Here is a 23,604-nt window from a genome sequence, read left to right as displayed (position 1 = left end):
CCCTGTCAGGTTTGGCCCCTACCTGAACTGCAAGGTGCACTGTAGGCAGCATCTGTGCGGTCACCTGCAATGGGAAGGATGGTGACCAGTGGGCTCAGGGTGAGCTGCTCCCGTTAATGAGCCAAAACTCATCAATGTGAACCGAAAGCTCAGCCAGATCCCCCCTCTGAGCCTTTGGGGTTGCAAGGGGTGGCAGTGGGGCCGGACACTGTGGGGCCACATCCCTGGTGGGGCTCACCTGTCTCATAGTAGTCATACAGCGTCACGGTGGCGGGCTGGAGGTTGCTCACTGGGAAGTCCTGCGTGGCGGTGAAGGCGAAGATCTCCTCCTTCTCCTTTGTCAGCTGTGGAGACGGCCCAAGGGTGAGGTGCAACCATCCACAATGGAGAAGCATCCCCATGCCCCAGCACGTGGGGTCCTGCTCCTGTCCCCATGCCCCATCTCACCTGGTCCAGGTAAATCGTCACCTGGTCGAGCTGCACCTCCACCTTCTTCACCAGCTTCTGCCTCTTCATCTGGAGGGACACAGCTCAAGGTGGGCAAAAGCTGCTCGGTGGGTGGCCCAGCGAGGGCCAGCACCCAGAGTGGGTGCCCCTCCATGTCCCACTGCCCCCGAGGGGCAGGGACTCAGTGGCATGGTGGGTGCCCCAGTGGGACAGAGGGGGTTCTGGGGGTAGCAGGGGCTTCTCACCTCCACCATGGAGCTCTTGTCCGGGATGTAGCCAGATGGCAGCTTGGCCTCGATGACAACCATGTTGGTGGTGGGACGCTCCCCTGTGTACCTGCAAGGACAGAGCCCCGGGGTGGGTTTGGGGTCTGCCCTCCCTCCTTGGCTGCTCCCAGCCCCCCCAAACCCTGGGGACAGCCCCAAGCCCTACCGTGCCCGGAGGACGAGGCGGAATCGGGCGCGGGCATCCACCGTGCACTCCCCAGGCTCTGTCTCCACGCGGAGGTCAAACGTCCCCGCACTCGGAGGGGGTGGCGTGTTATAGCGCAGGGTCACCTGGGGTGATGCAGGAGGGTTAGAGCCACCAAGCGGGCACTGCACAGGGACAGGGACCCCCGGCCGTACCCACCTGCACCAGGGCGCAGCCCTGCCCGTGGGCTCGCACCCCGTAGGTACCAGGCAGCTGATGCAGATCCACCCGCTGCAGCACCAGCCGGTTGCTGTTGTGCAGCACAAAGTCCTGCGTGGTGCCCGTCGGGGACGTCACCGTCACAGTGAAGTCCCCATTGCTGCTGTATGTCAGGGCGGCGTACTTGGCCAGGGCTTGCAGGGCCACCACCGTGTCCTGGGCATGGAGAAAGCATCGAGCCAGAGTCACCCCTCACTGCAGATACAGGGAGGGGATGCTGTAGAGCAGCCCCATGGACCCTGGTGCCGGTACCTGCGTGGAGGCGAAGCCCCCATAGGGGTTTTGCTGTTTGCTGAGCCAGCGGACGATTTGGGAAGCAGTCACCAGGTCGGCAGAGGACACTTGGGGCTGGGAGAGGTAGGCCAGGAGGACGTAGGCGGTCATCTCCACCTCCGACGGTGCGGCGACAGCCCAGGAGGGCTGCGAGGGGACCAGAGCCTTCCCCTTCATCTGCCAGTAGAGCTCCCCCCCTGGGAAAGAAGGGGGTGGGAGCTCAGCCCCCGGCTCCAGGGGTCCCAGGGGGGCTGGGATGGGGTGACACTGCCTGGAAGTGCCACTGCCCATGTTGGGTGGTACCTGCGCTGACGTTGTGCCGGGCCAGCCTCTGCAGCTGGACTTGCTGCTGCTCCCTGTGCCCCGCCAGCCCGAAGACGTAGGCGAGCAGCGCCAGCGTGTAGGGGTTGTCCGTGGCCGAAGCCTTCAGGCACTGCAGGGCTGAGCTCACCTTCGGGTCCTGGCATGGGAGCAGAGTCAGGAGCCAGCCCATGGGTGTGGGCATTGCTCAGAGTCCCCAGTTCTGCCCAGTGAGACCAGTTGTGCCCAGTTCGGGATAGGAGGTGGCCCAGAACAGCTGGACTCCCTGCCCCAGCACCCATCCCCACCCCACCAGATGGGGTCATCCTCACCGTTGGGGAGAGCCCCAGCTCCAGCATCGCAGCCGTGACATAAGCCGACAGCGAGAGCTCGTCCGAGACGCCTCCCTGCAAAGGGGACAGAGGGAGACGGGTCCGGCCATGCCGTGCCACTGGCACGGGGACTCCCCCACTGCCTAGACCACACACCGGGGACATGCTGGGACCAACCCAAGTCCCCATGTCCCACCCCAGCCCACCGACCCACCTGTAGGGCGTTGTTGAAGAGCTTTCCCACACTGCGGAAGCAACCTGTCTGCCGCTGCTGCTTCTGCAGCCAGTGCAGCGCATCCTGGATGTGCCGTTCCTCAATGGCCACGTAGGCTCTGGCTTGCCCGAAGGACTTGAGGACAAATGCTGTCAACCTATGAGCCAGAGAGACATTGGAGGGATGGGAGACGGGGCTGGGATATGCTTGGTGGCTGGAGGAGCCTTGGGACTGCCAGTCCCTGGAGAGATGCTGCTGCACAGCCTGCCTGAGCCCCATGGGGTCCCTCACCAGGTATTGCCCGTGGGATCACTCTTCCCGAAGGCGCTGTAAGAGCCATCATCATGTTTGAAGAGCAGCTCTCGCTGGTACCCTGTGGGGAGGAGATGGGGACGAGTCTTTACACAGTGGTCTTTACATCCCCAGGGGATCCTAGAGGCAGCCTGCAGCCCAGACCCACCCCGGGGTGCAGGTAGAAAATGGGGAGGGGGGGATATGGGGCCGTGGTGTCCCTCAGCAGCAAGGCAGGGTGGGATGGGGAGAGGAGGGGACCGGGGACGCTCACCACTCTGCAGGAAGCCCTGTGCCTTGGCACGGATGTCGGGGTGCAGCTGCCCGCTCTTCTCCAGGTACTGCTGGATGTAGATGTTGGGGGCGAAGCGAACCATGTTCTGCTCCCCACAGCCATAGGGCATGGCCAGGAGGTGGTCCAGGTTCTGCAGAGCGTTGCCCATGATGTCACCTGTCCCAGGGGGACATGGGGAGCACCGTCATTGACTGTGCCCCCCCTGCCACCAGCACCCTGTATCTCCTCTGTCCCAGCTCTGGGTGGTCCAACATCCTGCTGAGCTTGGGCCCTGGAGCTCTGCACCCTTCCTGCCTCGGGTGGTCCCCAGGCCCCTGCCTGTTCCTTACCCATCACAGTGACGTGGGCTCGCTGGGAGCCCTCCAAGATGTTTGCAGGAACCTCCAGGGAGATTTCTTCAGCAGCTGCGGGGATGGAGGGCAACAACAGTGGGGATGCCCGGCAACAACAGCAGGGATGCCCAGCTCCTTCCAGCCTAGCCCCACAGCACCCTCGCCCACCCCCTTCCTGCTCCAACCCTCCATGGGCTCAAGGCTGGGTTGCAGCATCTCAGCCGGGAGCCCCTAGGGACCCTGATCCTTGGCTCCTCTGGCCTGGTGGCCCTCGTGACCAGTGGCCAAGCATCCCTGCCCCACATCCCCGTGGCACTGCCAGACACCCCCAGCCAGTCCTACCTTCCTGGCAGAGCAGGGAGTTGTGCGCCTTCTCCACCAGGATCCCCCCAGGCTGTGGGGAAGCAGCATCAGAGTTGGTCAGGAGAAGGGATCAGCCATGTCCCCCTGTCCCCCAGGGTCTCGCCTGCAACCTGGGCTCGGGTCTGGGTGCTGTCCCGCTCCCAGTTCTCATGCTGTGCCCCAAAGGCTGCTCGGACCCTGTCCCCAAACCTATCCCACTTTCCTTCTCCGTAAGCCATCTGACCTGCACCAGCAAGGGCTTTATCACGGTGTCCACGCGCCCCTGGGCCGGCACCACGGGCGTCTCGTTGCCACAGAGCTCCTCGGAGCTGAGGGCCTCGGTGCTGACGGTGATGTTCACCTCCCCTGCAGATGCAAGTGGGGCACTCAGTCCCGTCAGAGCCCCCCAGCCTGCACCGCAGCCCCATGGGCTTGCTTCAGCCCTGGGACTTCGTGTGGGGCTGGCTGGGTCAGGATGGGGGTCACCAGGTTGAGAAGCAGTGCTGGGAGGCAATGGGGAAGGTGAAAGTGGAGCGGAGGAGAGCTTCCCAGGTGGCACTGCATTTGCTCCTGTCCTCCCTGCCCACCCCCTCCTCCAAGGGGGTCCCCAAGCAGCAGGGCAGGGGGATCCTGCCGTGGCCCCGGTGCTCCGTACCCAGGCTGGTGGCTCGCACGCCCCACCGGAAAGTCCTCGCTTCGTCTGCACAGATACAACCACCGTACACCTCGTCTGTGCTCGCCGACACCTCCAGCTCCGCCGACTCCGCCAGCGTCACCTGAACCTGCCGGACCACGGCCACGGCTCCATCAGCCCCCACCAGACCCCTGGCCCAGGGCACCCTCCCCAGCCCCACTCACCCGCAGGCACTGCCGCAGATAGTTGAAGACAGTGGCCACGAGGGTGAAGGCTTCGTGGCGGACCACAGCGTAGGGCAGCGCCAGCTCCACGAAGAAGGGCTTGAAGGCCGTGAGGCTGATGGTGGGGGCCAGCCCCAAGCCCAATGGGGACGTGCAGAACATCCCGGCTTTCCACTCAGTGATGGCGTCGGGCACTGTCACCGTCATCTCCGTGGAGCCCCCCTCCCTGCAGGATGGAGAACATGCTGAGGCCATAGCACCACGTTCACCCACAGCTGGTATCACCCCCAGCTAAGCTGGCTCTCTCCCATGCAGGAGGGGAGGTGGGGAGAGGACCAGCCCCATGGAGACCATCCTCACTCACCCCACGGGGACCAGGTCCCACAGCCATGTCTCTGGGAAATACGTCCGGGGTGCTGGTGGCTCTTCCTGGACAGCGACGACTGGGATACCAACGTCCATTACTTCTGAGGCAACACTGTACATTACTTGTGGGACGGTTTCTTCCCTCACAGAGGTCACATAGGATCTAAAGCCACCTGGAAAAGGCAGAGCAGAAATTGGGTTCCATAGGTCTCTGCGTCTCAGCTGGACCTCGCCTGCAGGCAGCATGAAGATTGTCAAAATCCTTTTCAATCCTCTTCAATCCCTTTTGGTGCCGAGCGTATTTTCAGGATGGCTCCAAGTCCTTCTGAGGACATGGGAGCCAGGACGGGGCACCAGTTCTTTGCTCTTTTCTCCCGACAGGGCTCAGTGGAGCGAGCAAGCTGAGGGCTGTGCTGACCTCTGGGACCTTGGGAACCCAGCACCTCGGGCAAGCTGAACCTCTTTTCGCAAACATCTCTGGTCTTGGCATTGGTGAAAAGCTTCAGTGCTGCGTTCTGTGGAAAGAAAAGAGGTTGTCCATCTCTGAAACCCAGCAGGAGGACTATCTCCATCCCAGCAGTAAATAGTTACAGGGCTGCAGAAGGCAACAAGTAGAGGAGGACTGGAGCCTGGGGTCTGCGGGAAAGACCTTTGCCACGAGTGTGGCTTTCATGGGACATCGCTGTGCTTGCCCAGCACCCTGAGCAAAGCACAGCCAGCTCCTGGACAAAGAGTAACTAGGAGGCACAGGCGGGCAGGGCCTTTACCTGAAATAACTGGTAGGTGTCCCTCTGGGAAGTCCTCAGGAAAGGTAAGACACGCCTCCTTGAGCGAAAGAAGTCTCGCTGCCTCCGTAAAACTGGGAGGATGGGAACGTCAAAGCTGGGGGGATAGTCCCAGGAAAATGCTGAACAGGGTGATGGGTCCTGAATGCTTCGAGGGTAGTTGAATTCAGGGAGTACTTTGTAGACCTGGGAATAAATGTGTGCTAAGTACAAAACGAGCCAGGCACCTACCCCCTGGCTGGGAGTAGGACTGCCCAGGAGCCACCATGGCACTGAGTCCCCATAAGGGAGGTCCAAGCCAATGTCATCTCTTCCCACCCCCATCCCTGGCTGGTCCCTGGGGCTGCAGAAGGGACCCTGGGCAGTGCCACCACTCACCACCTCCGTGTTGAGCTCAGCCTCGGGCTTCAAGAGCAGCACGCTGCGGTCCACGGCGCGGACGGCACACAGGGACCCTGGGGCAGCCTCCAGCTCCAGCTGCAGCGCCGAGCCGGGCAGAGCCCTGTCTTCCGAAAAAGCCATCTTCACCTGGGAAGAGACAGGGGCGTCACGGGCAGGAGGGGGAGCCACCTCCCATGGAGGAACAGGACCAAGCCACAGACATGGAGGTCTCTTCTAGACAAGGATAAAATCAGGCTTAAGTGTTTGGGGATCAGGGCATGGGTTAAAGAGACACTATGATACATCTGGAGCAGGATGGAGCTCAGGGCATGCAGCTATGGACAAGCCATGGAGTCATTCCCCAACTCCAGTAGCCTTCTCTCACCTTCTTGAGGAAGCACTTGGCCACTTTGAGCTCGGTGCTGTCAGCTACCATCTCGCTGTTGGGCAGCACCACATAGCCCAGCACCTTGGCTGTGGGTGCCAGCTCGGGGCCGATGGGCAGCTCCAGGGAGAAGAAGCCTCTCAGCCCTGGGCCGTGAGAAAGGAGGGGAGATGAGGACCAGGCACGGAGAGCAGAGCCCTGCACAGCTCGTCCATGCCTTGGGACCTACCAGCCTCTGCAGGCACCTCTTTCCTGAGGACGGTGGCAATGGTCCCCTTGGCCAGGACCTGCAGAGGAGGAGATGGGAACAAGTAAACTGATGCTTTGTGTGGAACCAAAATGCCCTGACGGAGGATGGACCCAAGAGCAAGAGTGTAGGGATGGTTTTTGACTTTGTCCAGCCTCCAGCCCCCACAACATCTCCCACTGGCATGCAGGTCCAACAGTACTAGCAAACACCTCTACTAACAGGCATAGGTGTCTTGGTCTAGCCAGGACAGATTGCTCATTGTCTTGTCCTCAGGGACACAACCACGAATGCGTGTGTAGATGTGGACCTTCGCACACAACCGCCCTAACGCCCACTGCCCAACCTCCCTGGGCTGGGACTTACCAGGAAGACCACATCCAGGCTCTCCAGCTTAGTCCCCAAGGCTTCCTTGCTGAAGAGATAGTCCACCCAGAGCTGCTGGGGCTGGCCACAGGGCAGCTCGCTCTCCAACCGCCGGATCCGCAGGAAGCTCCTGCTCGCCGAAGAGAAGGGGACGAGGTACAAGTAAGCATTTTGGTAGATGGGTGTCGAGCCGTCGTTCTGGGTGTGAGCTGTCTCCTTGACTTGACCCTGAGCAATGGAGGTAGAAGTCAGGGAGGTGAAGTTGTTCAGCAGCCCACAAGGTGCTGGTCCCAGGAGCAGGCATCGCTGATGCAGGCTTGGAGAGGTGCCCAGCCCTGTACTACTGGAGAAAGCAGCACAGGGACCCCTGAGGGGAGGGAGATGGGTCCCTTACACGCAGGTGGACGGTGCCACTCCAACCAGAGGTCTCCAGCTCAAAGGAGGCTCTCCCAGATCTGTCTGTCAGGAAGGTCTGTCTCGTATCTTTTCCTTGCTGGCTAACGACAAGCAAGAGCTGCTTCTGCGGCAGCACGGCGCCGCTGGCTCCCTTCAGCAGCATCTGTACCGGGAGGGACAGGGAGATGCCCCAGGTTGGGCTGCAGCCGTGGGGCAGAGGGCAGCTGTGGGAGAGTGGGGCTGGGTGTCAGAGGGAGCAGGATTGGGTGCAGCAGGGTGCAGGGGAGCCCTGCAGGGTGCAGAGACACCCTCATTACCGTCCCAGTGTAGGGGATGCCGGGCTTGTAGAAATCATCAGTGTTTTCAAAGGTGACAGTGAGGATTTCAGGTAAAATCTTGCAGCTCTTGGTATTTTTCATCTCCAGCCCTGTGGAGAGGGAGTGGGGAGCTGAGGGTGTTGCGAGGACACAGGGCACAGGTTAGCTGCTGCCAGCTCCCCGTCACAGTGCAGAAAAGGTCCCTGGACATTTTAGGCTTTCCCTCCGCAGCCAGCAGCCTCAAGCACAGCTCGCACCTTCTACAAGAGGAGCAAAACATCTACAGCATGTTTTAGACCTAAAGCCGAGGCGCAGCTGGCTGCAGAGACTTCACAAAAGGTGCTTCACCAAAGCACCATGATGCAGGGCCACCTCAGTGCTGGTGCACCTGGGACAACCCCTGGTCTTTTTTTTTTCCTGAAGCCAAGCCATTGGCAGTCATTTCTGGTGGGACTGAGGTGGTGGGTGAGGTGGATTATCTTGAAGAACGAAGCCAAGCCACCGGACTGGGTGAAACCAGTGCTTTGTGTCACAAGGACTCGACTCACTGCTAGCCATAGCATCGGGAGAGTTGTTGGACCTTGGAAAGGCATTTTTGCCTCCCAACCATTTCTCTGGACAGAATTAGAAGTATTGCCCATCTGACCTGGCTCACATCCCCACCTGGACCCAGTCCCTGCACACGTGCACCTCTAAATCACAGCGTAGCTTTTGGGCTTCCCTGGAGAAGACCAATACCACTGTGCCACATGCATTTGGGTGCACGCAGGGATGAATGCAAAACCATGCACCAGAGCAAAGCCCATTCCCAAGGAGGAGAACACCACTGTCCCTACCTGTCCCATCCTCCACCAGCAATGCCTCGACTTGGAGTTGCTTCTCATGGGTGGAGCTGGTAAGGTTGAAGGCGGTCAACAAAACCTCTGCTGAAAAGCAGCCATTCTTCTCAGTCTGGCAGGAGAGATTCAACCCCGTTAGCAGCAGTCCTGGGAAGGGGCTGTCCCAGTGGCACCCACTCCCCAGCTGTACTCACCTGCCCGCTAACCTCGATGCAATTCTCTCTCTGGAGGGCACTATTAAGGCTGTACAGGATCCCGATGTACCTGAAGGACTGGCACAAGCTGGCCTGGACCTTCCCCTGGACAGGCTTCCCGTAGGTGTACCTGTTGGGTGGAGGGTGGTGAGGGTGTGCCTGATGGACCACATCATGTCAGACCCCCCCATCCCTCCCTCTTCCCAGCACAGCCTGTTTCAGGCTTACCGTCCACAAATCTCCACCTGGAACTTCTTGTCCTTTTCCAGCACCACGGCGGGGAGATCAATGGTCACCTCAAACTTGGGCAGCACTGACGGAGAAGCAAAGGGACAGAGGGTTATCGCTCCCAGGACAAGGACAACGGTGCCTGGGGGGCCAGGGGGGCCAAGACATGCTGCCCACAGGGACATGCCGAGGTGAGGCTCCCACCCCCTGTGCATCTCCCGGTCCCCGCGTACCATATTCCTCCACACTGAAGGAATGGCTCTTCCCCTCCACCTCGATGATGTACGTGCCCAGGGCCGGCTCTGCAGCCAGCGGGAGGGACAAATCCGTGATGCCCTGCTGTGGGCTCACCTCCCGCCACTGCGCGATGCGGTTCCCACTGGGATCCTGCACACGGGGACATGCGGCATCAGCACCCCGGGAACCCCAGCACCCCGCAATAAAACAGCCCATGGCTGCCTTATGCTTCTCTCCCAGCCATGGTGCCTTCCCAAGCCCACACCACCCAGGAGCCTCCCTCCATCAGACTGACCTTCAGGACCACAAGGGGCAGCTGCAAGATGAAGAGGAGATGGTTAGAGGAGAAAGTCAAAACCTTCCTTGGGGTCTCATCAGGGTGGGGACATCTATGGAGCCGTGGATGGAGTAGTGAGGATTATTTGAGGGATGCTGTGAACTTTCAACCCTTTAATTTGCTTTGGGATTGATTTTGAGCCTGCGGGCAGCTCTAGCTGGGATGAGCCGAGGGCACTGCCAGCATGCCATGGAGAGGTGACATATCCTAGTAACTTCGCAAGAAGCCAGCAACCGTTTCATCTGGGAACCTCCTGCACTTCCAGAGACCCAGATGATTGCTCGGGGGTGCCAGAGACTGAACTTGCCTGTAATCCTGGCATCTGATGACTTGATGGATATCAATAGCACTTTCCCTGCTTCCCACTCGCCATCACTACATCCCTAACCAAAAGTTTAAGTGGGTACATTCCCACATCACACATGCAATTCTGCTTTCTCTTTCCTTAGCCTCCTGAAGCCTGTGTGAACAACACAGGGCATCCCCACCCCTGGGGAGCGCACCCACCCAGGCAGAGCTGGCTGGGGCAGGATTCCCAAGGGGAAAGGTGCTGGCTGACTCCCACACCTCTCTCATGGCTTGCCAAGACTGTAGGAAGTCAGTGCACAGGAGCCCTGTTGCCTCCCCCCTTCCGCAGCCCTGTTCTCACCTTCTTATTGCTGGGAGTGAAGTCTTTATCCAAAGAGACAACTCGAAACTTCACTAGAAAGAGCAAATGAAGATGCAGGAATGGGTGCATCTGCAGGGAGGGGTTTCCTCGTGGGGAAGGTGGATGGAAATCCACCCTGAGCCCTGCAGTGGGGCACTGCCCCCCAAACAGCACAGACTCCAGCGCTGCCAGCATGTCCTGGCATTGCCCTGGGCCAGTGCTGGGGATCCCAGTGCATCCCAGGAGGAACCCTCCTATTTCCATGCAGTGTAGGAGTAAGGCTGAGCCTCCTGCACTCCCCTCCCACCAGGTCCTTCAGCCCAGAGCAGGATGGTCCAGCCTGCCCCCCTCACCTTGCTGTCCAGGCTTGTAGACAGCTTTGTCTGTCTGTATGAAGATCCCAGGCTCCAGGGCTCTCAGCATCACCTTCTTCTTCTTGGAGACAGCCAGAGAATCTCCTTGGATTGAGACGTGCAGATCTACGATTTCCTCCTTCCCTTTGGTGGGGGCTGGAGCCTGCCAGGGGAAACACCAGCCACTGGGTGAGGACAAGGTATATGCCATGGCCAGGATGCTCTGCTCACTCCAAGTGACCCAGAGCACTCCTCACCCACAGGGACACCTTCCCCCCAAGCCAGTGGCTGGGAAGAAATGTCCCCCCAACACCCTGCCCTAGTCTGCAGGTCTGTTACCAGGGGATTATTTCAGCCACCGAATAACTGGGCTGAGCCTAGAATCGTTTTGCCTGTGGCGGGGATGAGACCCTGGCAAAAGATGGGGAAGTCATGCCTGCTCACAGCCCCACGTCAGACCATAGTCCCACACTCAGGGGAGCTGATGGAAACTGCTCTGCCTGGAAACAGCAGGGTGTCCAGGGCATCCCCCTTCACGCCTACGGCTGTGCGTGGGGTGACACTTACAGGGAAGGTGATGTTCAGGTACAGATGAGGCTCCTGGACCTTCCTTTCCAGCAGTGTGATGTCATGGGTCCTGTCTGCACTCTGCAGCTGGACGGTCACCTGGACGGGCTTCTGAAGGCCACTGAGATGGACCCACAGCATCGCTGTGTGGGGGTGGTAGATGACAGCTGGGGACGTGACCACATAACTCCTGGCAAGGAGAAGTGCTGATGTGAGAGGCACGGGGATGAGGCACATCCCAGTACAGATCCCATGGAGGTCTTGAAGAGCTTCTGGGTGCACAGAAACCTGTGCTGGTGTGCAGGGCTCTGCTTCTGGGCTCCCCTTGACTTCTCAGCTCAGCAAAGCAAAGGCTCTGTTCATACATCAGCTGCAAGTGAGGCAGCACCCACAATAAACCATTCCAGAGCCACCAGCCCCAGCAGCCCCTGGGTGCCAAGTCCTTGATGCTCACGGGCAGGGACAACCCACCAGCCTGAGCACTTCCACCCTTGCCAAAAAATCACATGCATGGGAAAGATCAGCTCCCGCTACGCGCTGCCAAGGAGCCAAGACTAAATGCCCTCCCACCAGGCACAGACAGACAGACAGACGCAGAGAGGGCTTACGGTGCTGCAGACGCCCCAGCTGTGAGGTACGGGATGAGGAGCAGCAGGACGGGCAGGGCAGCTGGGGTCTTCATGGCTCCAGCTGCAAGTGGATGTCGGGGACGGCCACAGCCTCCTTCTCCAGGTGTTGGGTTGCTGTAGACCTGCGTCTGCTCTGCTGCAGGCTCTAAAAAGAGATCTTTGCTTTCCACCCAGCAAGCAAACAAGGGTTGGCAGAGGGATCCAGCATGAACCTGCAGATATAGCTAAGGCAATGTTTACCATCTGCCCACAGCTTCCTGGGTTCAAGGCTCTGATGGATTTTTGCAATTTTAGGAAAAGTTCCCATAGCCTATAGAGGTTCAAAACCAGGGGGCAGGACCCATCTACACACTGGTTTGCTGGGAAATGATGGCAGGAATGAGTTCCCCAAACAAAAGTAGGGAGGACATAATGAGAACAGTCTGCATTGCTGGCAATTTCTCAAAAAGGCCTGTTTCCAGGTATTGCAAATTTAGCCAGACAGTAGCTATTTGGGCTGATTGAAGGTCTCAGGCTGTCTTTTTGCCCAGTTTCCTCCAATTTCATCAAATCAGTTACAGGCACAGGAGCAGGACAGTGTTGGGCTGTCATGCCAGCTCCACCTGCTCTCATTCCTCTGCGCACCATGCCTGGGAGCTGGACACCAGCCGGGGCACGGGCTGAGGTGCCTCTTTCTGTCCTACTGAGAATTTAGGAAAATTGAGGCAGCTCCATGACAGCCAAACGCTGTCCTGAGTGCATCCCCTGCTCTAGGGTTTTGCAGTCCCCTTCCTTTTGGGGATGTGGGGAGAAACAGAGGCAGCACTGCGAGAAGCCGGGGATGGGGCTGACCTCTTTCCCGTGAGCTCTCAGATGACCACGGCTGCTCTCCCCATGCCTGCCCTGCTCGAGTATTGCTACATACAGCCCTGTGCTCACCTCCCTGCTCTTCAGGAGCAGCCCCGCACGGTGTCGGTGTCCAGAGGAGGCTGGTCCCCACCACCCCCCATGGACACAAGGTGGGAGCATGGCCCCAAGCCCATCCTGCCGCCCCAGGATGTGGGCATAGGTCAGTGCCCCCACAGACATCGTGGGGACAGTTCAACGTGACAAGGAGCTCGGGGCCATTGGCACACCGAGTCCTTCAGGGAACAGGGCAGGATGCAGTGGGGGCCACGAGCAGCGTGGCCAAGGGGAGATCGATTGTGGGGGGAGGCCTCTGGCTCTCCAATCGGTGCCTGTGGCGCTGCTGGGGGGAAATATCACACGGAGGATTGGTCATTTGGTGCTGCTGGTGACTTCGGAGCAGGAGCCAGGGTGTGTTGTGCCCCAGCCCCTCCTAACCAGGCACCACTGACCGCACGTTGTACTGTTTCTTCTGCTGCCTTGTTGCCCATGCAATGAATGCTCTCTCTGGTTTGGTCTCAGCTTTTTATTCAGCAAAGCAAAGTGAAGGTACGCGCTCTTACACATCATTAAGGCAGACAGGAGTGCTGAGCTCCTAACATAAAGTGTGTTTTGGGACACAAGGCTGGCTTTGCTCAGGGCTGGTGGGAAAGAGCCTGAAGAAAGGGAGCTTTCTTGCAAGAAAAACATTTTGCTGCTTTCACCTCCCTTATCCCACTTGCATTTTAGTTCATTTTTCAACCTGGCTGAGCAGGGACAGGGTCAGGGCTGCACTCAGGGCAGCCCTGGGCATCCTCTCCGTGCCCAGCCATCAGGCTTGCACTGATCTCCCAAGGCTTTTGGTCAGCCCAGGGTCAGCTCACCAGCCCTGGTCCCGTCTCTGAGGGATTGCACTGGCATCAGCTGAAGGGAAACCATGACTCCACAGTGAGCAGCAAAGCGGCTGCTCCCCGTGCAGCCCTTGACCTCCACAGGATGGCAGGGCTGCTGGGGAGCAGGGCTGGGTTTTGGAGTCGTCATCTCAACCATGTTGCCGCAGGCTCCTGCCGGGTCAGGTAAAAGGGACGAAGGGATGGGAAAAGGCTGCCAGTCCTCAAGACCGCGGCTGTCTGGTGGGGTACGATGGGGTCAGGAGCAGAGGCAGCTGCAATTTTCCTTCACATCGGTTTTGGAGGCTTTAAAACCAGGAACACAGCATGTATGAGACCAGGATCAGAGTCAGCCTCCCCTTCTCTGTCCCAGAAATGCCTCCCCACCTCCAACAAACACCCTACCTGGAACCCATCCCCACCAGCAGCCCATCGGCTCTGATGGGCCAGGAGAGCTCAGGGTCACCCGGGCCAAGCCAGGCTGTCCTTGGAGCAGCCCCATGGCACGGTGTGATGAGGGGAGCAAACTGAACATCACACAGCCAGTGGCCTCAAATCTACCGATCTCACCCCAAAAGGGAAGGGAAGGCACCATCCCACTGATGGTACCTAAGCACGGACACGGTCTCTCCCCTTGCGCTGGGTGCTGGTGCTCGCCCTGCACGTTGCAGCACCCACAGGCACCATCCAGCCTTGCTGAGGGATGGGGAGATGCTCTGCTCCACTCTGGGGGTGACTGCTTTGGGTGCAGCTTTGCTCCTGGCGAGAGGGCGGTGCAAGCCCACTGCCTCGCTCTGCTCACCTGCACCATCACGAGTTTTGTCTCGGTGTCCGTGTGCCCCTGGGCTGGCACCACCGGCATCTCAGTGCCGCAGAGCTTCTCAGAGCGCAGGGCCTCGGCGATGACGGTGACATTCACCTTCTCTGCAGAGGCAGATGGAAGACATTGCTGTGACACTGCCTCAGGGGCTGGCTCCAGCTCAGAGCTGTCCCAGGGAGCTGGGGAAGGGCGCAATGGGTGCTATGGGACCAGAAAATGGAGGGAAGAAGCTGGAGAGTGGAGAAGGGAAAGGGGAGAGAGGGGAGGGGAGAGGGAGCTGGGAGGGGGAGGAAAGGATCAGAAAAGCAGTGACAAAGAGGAGTTTTGCAAGGAGTCTTGCCGCTGGGCTCTCCTCCCCATCCCCAGCCCTTTGCTGTCCCCTCCGTACCCAGGCTGGTGGCTCGCACGCTCCACTGGAAGGTCCTCTCTTCATCTGCACAGACACAGCCTCTGTACACCCTGCCTGTGCCCGCCAACACCTCCAGCTCCGCCGACTCCGCCAGCGTCACCTGAACCTGCCGGACCACGGCCACGGCTCCATCAGCCCCCACCAGACCCCTGGCCCAGGGCCCCCTCCCCAGCCCCACTCACCCGCAGGCACTGCTGCAGGTAGTTGAAGACAGTGGCCACGAGGGTGAAGGCTTCGTGGCGGACCACAGCGTAGGGCAGCGCCAGCTCCACAAAGAAGGGCTTGAAGGCCGTGAGGCTGATGATGGGGGCCAGCCCCAAGCCCAACGGGGACGTGCAGAACATCCCGGCTTTCCACTCAGTGATGGCATCGGGCACTGTCACCATCACCTCTGCAGAGCCCCCCTCCCTGCAGGGCGATAGAAGATGGACAGACCTTGCAGGCTGGGTCTGATGGGCAGAGCCAGCAGAAGGAGCATGCCAACCCCCTTCCTTTAGGTCCTGGGGACCACTGGTGGCCATCACACGCTCGGTGATGGGCAGAGGTACCATCAGTGTTCTTATCTCTTATGGCATCCCTTGCCTACAGGACAGGCTGCCCTGGGCTCCCGGGGTCAGTGCTGAGGTCCAAGGGAAGGGGCTGGACACGTCTCAGTGTCTCTCCTGGATACATGGATGCTGAACCAGAGGTCTGGGTGCCTCACCCAGAGGTGAAGCTGATGCAATAAGGGCAGTCCCCTGGCTTGAGGTCTGCTGGGGCTTCTTACTCACCCCACAGGGACCAGCTCCCACAGCCATGTCCCCAGGAAATCCACCTGCATCCCTCTGTCCAGCATGACACCGGCCTGCTTATCCTTCTCCAGTCCTGCTTCTGCAAACAGGGGCATGATTTGAACATGCTGCCAGAAAGGATGGAAAGAGGCAGGATGTGCCCACCCATCCTTCTGCAGCCAGCATGGAGCCTGTTACAGTTTCTCTCCGCTCACCTTGGGGGTATAAAGGGCTTTGGAAGTGGATGTTTGGTGCACAGCCCAGCTGAGCATTGGTGACAGTTTTCAAACCTGCATCCTGAAACATGACACAAGAGAAAAAAGCACCATGCTGAAGCCCAGAGATACCAAAACGCCTTTCCATCCCTCTCTGAAGCAAGGAATCAACATGTACTTAAAGCCCCATGCCAGAACAGAATTCCCAAAGATTGGGACCCCTCGCCATGTTGCAATGGGAGTGCAAGAGAGGAGTATCTGTGCCAAGGAAAACTGTTTGCCTTCCTGCAGTTCCAGGGACAGTTGGGAAAGATCTGGTGGATCTTCTCTGCTCGCTCCATTCCCAAATGGCCCCAACCCCTGGGTTGCTGCCAGTGGGAGACGCACCCCCCAAAAAGCAGGGGAACGCCAGATCCATCTATGCTGTTTACTCCAAGCCCGGATTTGCGATGGGAAGAGCAGAGCTTAGCCCCATCACTGTGAACTGCTGCTGTGCCTGGACTGACAGATGCATTTCACATGTCTGTCCCAGGCTGGCAAAGCAAGAGGCAGGGCATGTTATTTGGGCAATGTAAGAGCATGGTTCGTGAGTGCAGACATGGCCTGGGTGAGGGACTGGGTGCCCCCTGCACCCTGAGTAATCCTTCCTGGGAGGAAGAGGAGCGTGAGGTAGGGCTGGAGGGCTCGTACCTTAACCAGGCCATAGGAGCCTGGCTGGATGTCAGACGCCGGTACCTGCCTGCGCCACAGGCTGCGGCGCCAAACTTTCCGGTTATTCCATGGTACATCAAAAAGGTTAATGGCTGGACGGCCTAACATCAAGCCTGAGAACCCGTTTCCCAAACAGAGAGGTGAATCGAGTTCTTCAACTTCAGCAGGATAGCTGTCTTCAGGAAACATTGGGAATAAGTTATAGACCTAAACCAAACAAGTAAAATTTGGGTAAGAAAGACATGAAATGCTCTTGGCCCAGCTCCAACCCCTTTTGCCCCTGGCATAGCCCCAGAGCTTCTGCACCTCCCAGGGCATTGCAGTGCTGCTGCCCTGCTGCCAGCCCCAGCCACTCCACTGGGACCCGTCACTGCCCCATCTCTCTTCTCCCCAAGAGCAGGGGATGCTTCCCACCACCCGCACCCTGTTTTCAAGGTTTCCACCCCAGGAGGCACCACAGAGCAATTTTGTGGCTCAGCCCCCCCGGTTGGTAACGCACGACCTCCTCTGCAAAGCCCCGAAGTCCATGGGTGGTGGCAGGGGCTCGCTGGGGGCTCCCAGCCACCCAGGATTCATCCTGCAGGGGCAGCTCCCCCAAGGTCCCCACTGTCCTCCCCTAAAATGGGTGACAATGGTAAGAAACTACTGTCCCCGTGCCCCAGCAGTGAGTCCAGTCCAGCCCAGCACTGAGGTTACTCCAGACTCACCGTGCTGGGGTTGAGCTTGACCTTGAGACTGGAGGACCACATGCGTTGATCCACGATGCGGATGGCACACAATGACCCTGGGGCAGCTTCCACCTTCAGGTGGAGCCGTGAGCCCACCAGAGCCCTCTGCTCTGAGAAGGACAGATTCACCTGGAGAGAGGGGAAGCCTTTGGGTTAGGGGAGAGGGGAGCTGGTCCCAGGAAGGACCTCTGCGCCGCAGCCTGACCCCAAAAGCCAGCAGAGGATGGAGAGTGAGGACTGTGATCAAAGCCAGAAGATGGTTTGCAGCAGCAACAGGAATGGTAGAGGAAGGAAAATCCTCCCTGGAAGGAGAGTCTGGGACCAGCCAGTTGCAGGGAATGAGGAAAGGCTCCGCTAAAGAACAAGGCTCAGTGCCCACATCTCCCCACCGAGCCCGGCAGCAACTCCCCAGACTCCATCAGCCTTCTCTCACCTTGCTAGGGAAGCACTTGGCCACCTGGAGCTTGGTGCTGTCAGCCACCATCTCACCATTGGGCAGCACCGCGTAGCCCAGCACCTTGGCTGTGGGTGCCAGCTCGGGGCCGATGGGCAGCTCCAGGGAGAAGAAGCCTCTCAGCCCTGGGCCGTGGGAAAGGAGGGGAGATGAGGACCAGGCATGGAGAGCAGAGCCCTGCACAGCTCGTCCATGCCTTGGGACCTACCAGCCTCTGCAGGCACCTCTTTCCTGAGGACGGTGGCAATGGTCCCCTTGGCCAGGACCTGCAGAGGAGGAGATGGGAACAAGTAAACTGATGCTTTGTGTGGAACCGGCACAAGCAGATGAGGGGAGGCTGTGGAGGACTCTCAGGGACAGACTATTAGAGCCGCATCCTGCAGGAGGGATGGAAATGGTGCCCCAAGACCTGACAGCTCCAAAGTCCATCCCCGAGTCCTGAACCCAAGAATACCTGCCCAGGGCTGGCTGGAAATGGCTTCTGCTGGAGGGGAAGGCTTAACCCCACACCCCGCACAGCCTTATTCTCCTTGCCTGAGCTCTGCCCTTCATGCAGTCCCCCATCTCTCCCTAGGTGAAAGCTCACCAGGAAGACCACATCCAGACTTTGCAGCTCAGTCCCCATGGTCTTCTTATCAAACAAGTAATCCACCCCAAGCTGCTGGGACTGGCCGCAGAGCAGCTTCTTTTCCAGCCTGCCGATCTTCAGGAAACTTTTGCTATCCGAAGAGGAGGGATACAGGTAGCGAGTGACACTTCTGTAGTTGAGATACTCCCTTCCTTCATGCTCTGAGGCTGGAGGGTCATCCTTGAGCTCACCCTGAAGGGTAGAAATTGAGGGTCTCAGTGGTAAAGATCAGCTCAGCAGCAGAGCATGGTAGGGGTGGAAGGTCACTCTGCAGCTGCGACTGCCATGCGTTTTGCTGCGACATCGCTGCAGGAGCATGCCAAGAAATGGAATCCAGCTGTGCTCAGCACCCAAAAATTAGAGCTGTGTGCCATCACGGGGCTTGTCCAAAGGACACTGAAAGAGGTAGCCAGCGGATGGCAAGAGGAGGCAGGCATGGCTAAGCAGCACATGTGGGCAGATGTTAGGAACTGAAAAAGCATCCCACAAATATCTGATCTTGTGCCTAGATGGTGAAGGTAGAAAGGAGCCTGAAATTCAGCAGTGAAGTATGAAAACATTAAGGCAGAGAGAAGGAATTAGAGGAAGAACTTGCAGAAAGCATCAAAAGTGAGAGTAGCCCCTTTTCCCAGCACAGGAGGAGCACAAAGAGTGCCGGGGTCTGCAAGGTTTGACAGGCAACCAAGGTGTTACACAGGGCTAATGAACACGTGCAGCTCTTTACCATAGGATGCTGCGGGTGCAATAAGACCAAATGAGGTTAAGGGGAGGCTGGAAGATTTTGTGTAAGAAATCCTCTGTGATCTTACTAAATCCAGGGTGCCTGAGAGGTGTGGGACACGGATCACTTACACGCAGGGAGACCTCGTGATTCCAACCAGAGGTGTCCAGCTCAAAGGAGGCTCTCCCCAATGCATCCGTAAGCAGGGTTTTCCTTTGCATTTCTCCTCTAGCATTAACCACAAGAAGGAATTCCTTCTCCTTCAGGGCAGAGCCATTGGTTCCCTTCAGCAGCATCTGCACTGGGAGGGATGGGGAGATGCTCCGGGCTGGGAAGCAGCCGTGGGGCAGAGGGCAGGGGTTGGAGGGTGGGGTTGGGGGTCAGAGGGAGCGGGACTGGGTGCAGCAGGGTGCAGGGGGAGCCCTGCAGGGTGCAGGGACCCCCTCATTACCGTCCCAGTGTAGGGAATCCCAGGCTTGTAGAATTTATCGGTGTTTTCAAAGGTGATCGTGGCCACTTCATACACAATCACACAGCTTTTGATCGCTGTACGCGACATCCCTGCGGACAGGAGGGGGAGATGAGAGAGGTGCTCAGCAATTTTTCTTGGTGATTCCCCCCAGGAAAGATGGGTCAGAGTCTCAAACACGCAGCATTACACATTTGCTCCTTACTGCTGTCTTTGCAAGTGGCCATATGAAACAAAGCTGTCCTCTTGCAGGCAGTGGTTAAGGGCAAGTTTGCACAGTGCAAAACCACACTCATTGGGCAACAAACACAAAAAATGGTCCTCAGGTGTGATGGGAGCTGTAGCGTTAGCAGGACCATGCTAAGCCAAGATCTGCATGCTATCAAAATACCAAGCTTTACCCCCAAATCCCCTTTTTAATGGCTGCAAGCAAATAGAAGAGGCCACTCACAGCTGCACTGTGCTGAAAATGGGCTTTTTACTTGACCCTAAGGATATGTCTAACAAGCCCTCTCAGGCAGATAACAACTGTTTATAACTAGATTCAAAGTCAAAAAGACCCGATAAGAAAAATAATTACCCTAGTAGCTCTCCAGGCACTAATCAAGCACACTTACTAGTCTCAGGGAGGCAGAGAGTGGGGAAGGAGAGGTGGACGATGGAAGGATATCTGGGGGTGGGATGTTGGAAAGGAAAGAAACTCCTGATCAGCCTTCAGGACCTAAGGGATTCCTCCAGCAGTCAGGAGTAGAGAAAAAAATGACACCAAAGCAAGTCAGGCCACAGAGTGGCTGATGCTTGTGGAGGGGAAGGGCAGAGACCCTGGGGACACCCGAGTGGAGCAGTTGTGCCATGTCCTCCAAGTGCCACCACCCCAGGACATCACCAGGTGGTTGTCGGCATGGCTGCGCTCACCGGTCCCCTCCTCCAGCAGCGATGCATAGGCATAGAGCTGATTCTCGTAGTGCAAGGCGGTCAGGTTGAAGGAAGCCACCGGCACCTTGGTGGAGAAGCAGCCGTTCCTCCCTGTCTGAAGGGCATAGATAGTCACCTACATCAGCAGCAGCCCTGTGACTGGGCCCTTGAGTGTCATTTGCTGTCATCCTTGGGGTCCCAGCTGCCGCTCACCCCACTGCTGCTGCCTCCCTCCATTCTATCCTGCAACCCTTGGATCCTGCAAACTTGCCCACCCAGGGCTGGTACCGTGCTCTGCCATGCAGCTGGCTGTCCCATTCCTGCCCATCCTGGCCCAAGGACCACCCCAAGTGTCTCTGCTTAGCTCCTCTTTGGGATGACTCTGGGTTTGTAGCACTTTCACATGAGGGCTGGATCACCTGGCAATGCCCGAACGATGCACCCAGCCATCATCAGCCCAAGCACCCCAAAATGGGGAAATATTTCCAGGACCACCACCCATGTGCTTTCTCCCTTTCCTGCTGCCCTCACCTGGCCCCTAAACTCAGCACAGATCCTCGCAGATTCCTCTGGTAAAATATGTTTGTGGGACTGGCACAGCCTGGCCTCAGCCATTCCCCGGAAAGTTTTCCCGGACGGGTACCTGTCAGGAGGGCACAGGAAGGGGAACAGATGGGGATGCTGCCAGGGGAGCATCACCCCAGGAACAGCCAGCCTCGCTGCTGGGGCTGCTCTCCGACTCACCACCCACAGACGTCCAGTGGGATCTTCTCGTCCTTCACTGTCACAACACGGGGCAGCTGGATCAGCAGTTCAAAGTGGGGCGGCCCTGGGGGTAGAGCAGCAGGGAATGGGATTGTGCTCATTTCTTCCTTCAGGACTTTCTTGCCATCCCATGTGATGGCTCCCAAACACCCCATCCCAAACAGCCTTTGTCCCCACGCACCATAGTCCTTCACGCTGAAGGAATGGCTCTTCCCCTCCACCTGGATGACATACGTGCCCAGGGCAGGTTCTGCAGCCAGCGGGAAGGATAGGTCCACGATGCCCTGCCGCAGGCTCACGTCCCGCCACTCTGCCACGCATTTTCTGTAGGGATCCTGCACATGGGGACATGCGGCGTCAGCCCTTGCTCACGGGGCTGAAGATGGGGTGTGTGGTGGTGGTGGGTTGACAACCTCAAGGACTCAAGTCACCCTGCGTATCCTCGCAAGAAGCAGAGGTTTTTGCCCTGCCATCACCCTCAGAGCGGCCCTGAGGGCATCACCTCTGCAGAAGGAACATTTCCCCCTGGGGGCTGTATTAGCCAAACTCCAGCCTGGCTACAGCAGCCAGAACTGGCAGGGGGATCCTCCAGCCTGGACTGGGAGCTCAGGGCATTCTCCAGTTTAGGTCAAAGTCTTTGTGGCAATAGCCATTGCTGTCTTCATCCGCGTAACCTGTCCCTTAGCAGCATGTCCCCAGAGAACCCCTGTCTTGCAGGCTGACAGCAAGCTGACCCTGAGTGGGCTGGAAATGCAGATGAGGAACTCAAACCCTCCTCGTAACTTCTCTCAGCACCCGCATCAGGGATGTCCCTGTCCCTTGCTCCGTGTCCCCAGCATCACACACGTGCTGGGGCCCTTTGCTCCTCCTGAAGGTGCTGACAGGCTGGTACAGGGCGACAACTCACCTGCACGGCCACCAAGGGAAGCTGCAAAGAAAGAAAGAAGAGGAGTTTAGCATGATCAAAGCACAGAGGGCTGAGCTTGTAGCTGAGCTGGGGCTGAGCCTGTGGGGTCTGGCTTGGTCCCTACAGATCCAGTTGCTGGGCTGGGGGCTCGGCAGGGCTCAGAGCCACTGTCATTGCCTGGCTCCCACTGCCACGTCCACAGCCGTGGCGCTGCCTTTTCCAAGCAGCGGGAAGCGAGCAGCGAGGCTGCATAGTGGAAACAACGTTAGCTGTGGAATTGGGCCTGCCAGCACCCTGTGGCAACAGGAGTCTAAAACCAGCCGTGTTATAATGGTGCATAAAAGCTACACAGGAGAGAAGAAGGGAATATTGCACCTCTTGTGCCAGTGCTAAAAGCAAGGGGCTGCACCCTGGACACTCAGGCTGGGAGTGCTGGGAAGAGCTGTGTCCCGTCCCCCCCCATCCCGTGTCCCTTTGGTGTTTGGGGGATTCCCTCCCCACACCCATCTCCTCCATGCTCGTGAAGGCTGTGTCACTGCTGCCAAGACCGATCATCTTGGGCACGTGGGGATCCTATTGCCTCCGTACCCCCCCTGCACCCTGACCCCATCTCACCTCCCTGTTGCTGGGAATGAAGTTTTGATCCAAATGGACAATTCGAAACTTCACTGGAGAGAGCAAAGGCAGGAGCAGGAGTGAGCGCTAGGGCCTGGGACCCAAACTTGGGGATTCCATCCCAAGAGCCTGCGAGCTCTTCCAGCAGCTCCTGCCCCTCACCGGTTTGTCCAGGCTTGTAGACATCCTTGTCTGTCTGCACCAAGGTCCCCAGCTCCAGGCCTTTCACCAGGACTTTCTTCTGCTCAGAGACCTGCAGGGAACCTCCCTGGATGGAGACGTGAAGATGCGCGACCTCATAGATCCTTGCAGGAGGGGTAGAAATCTGGCCCCAGGGAAAGAGCAGAAATAGTTGCAAAGCCTTTACGTTGAATGCCAGTGAGACATCATACCCGTCCCCATCGTCACGACCCCATCGCCCCATGAAGGCACCAGGGAACTTGTGTGCATGGGAAGATGACGCAGACACAACCCACAAGGTCTCTGTACATGCCGCATGTCCCTCCACTCTTCACCTCACTCGTTGCCCATCCAGCATGGACCCCATGTCCCTTCCCAGTTTCCCCAGCCTAGCTCCGGCAGTGCGTAGGGGATGGATACACCCCTTCCCTAGGTCCTGAGCCCTGCTGTGGGGCCATGACTCACGTTGGAGAAGCAGGGCCAGTTCAGCTGGAGGATATCACTGCCCTGCTCCTCCAGGGTAACATTGGGGACGCCGTGGCTGCTTGCCAGGTGGAGGGTCACCCGCACGGGCTCGTCCAGGTCCATGAGGTGGATGTGCACCTTGCCTGTGTATGGGTAGTAGAGCACGGCGGGGAATAACACCATGTAGTGCCTGGGGAGGAGACACTTTGACAGTGGAGGAGAGTGGGGACCCCCCCACCAAATCCCAGTGCTCCCCTCCACTCCAGACTCTCAAGTTGGGGGCCACTTGGGTTTTTCCAGCCCTGGACGCTCTCTGCAGGGCTATGCCACCCAGACTTTCCCCCACGTCTGCCCAGGCAGGCTGGCCAGTGCACAGACCGGAGCAGAGCCCCCTTTGCTCAAACACCTTGGGAAGGAGCCGAGGGGTC

At 58.4% G+C, this 23,604-nt stretch overlaps 1 protein-coding gene across 1 annotated transcript; it reads right to left on the bottom strand.

The window, feature by feature from the left end:
* Positions 1-5: 5 nt before the first annotated feature.
* Positions 6-23,359, bottom strand: LOC104828017 (alpha-2-macroglobulin-like protein 1). The gene is made up of 52 exons (XM_010561447.1): positions 23,177-23,359; positions 22,694-22,856; positions 22,532-22,584; positions 21,917-21,937; positions 21,191-21,344; positions 20,989-21,073; positions 20,776-20,887; positions 20,245-20,359; positions 19,312-19,421; positions 18,098-18,331; positions 17,720-17,777; positions 17,491-17,636; positions 17,037-17,186; positions 15,619-15,700; positions 15,404-15,503; positions 14,816-15,041; positions 14,613-14,739; positions 14,207-14,328; positions 11,630-11,862; positions 11,022-11,211; positions 10,455-10,617; positions 10,102-10,154; positions 9,411-9,431; positions 9,112-9,265; positions 8,879-8,963; positions 8,651-8,780; positions 8,454-8,568; positions 7,618-7,727; positions 7,299-7,463; positions 6,905-7,132; positions 6,521-6,578; positions 6,292-6,437; positions 5,904-6,053; positions 5,159-5,255; positions 4,739-4,913; positions 4,375-4,600; positions 4,172-4,298; positions 3,761-3,882; positions 3,508-3,568; positions 3,172-3,246; positions 2,822-2,998; positions 2,548-2,629; positions 2,257-2,413; positions 2,043-2,117; positions 1,714-1,870; positions 1,390-1,607; positions 1,078-1,293; positions 880-1,004; positions 693-783; positions 448-516; positions 239-344; positions 6-64 (listed from the first exon to the last, which is right to left on the bottom strand). Exons 1-52 carry the CDS (start codon positions 23,357-23,359, stop codon positions 6-8), a joined length of 6,657 nt encoding a protein of 2,218 aa, XP_010559749.1.
* Between the last annotated feature and the right edge of the window lie 245 nt (positions 23,360-23,604).

The sequence above is a fragment of the Haliaeetus leucocephalus genome, unplaced genomic scaffold, assembly GCF_000737465.1.
Source record: "Haliaeetus leucocephalus isolate CR32 unplaced genomic scaffold, Haliaeetus_leucocephalus-4.0 Scaffold144, whole genome shotgun sequence".
In the NCBI taxonomy this organism is placed as follows: Eukaryota; Metazoa; Chordata; class Aves; order Accipitriformes; family Accipitridae; genus Haliaeetus; species Haliaeetus leucocephalus.
The sequence above is the reverse complement of the archived record's forward strand: the minus strand, read 5'-3'. Positions and strand labels throughout refer to the sequence as shown.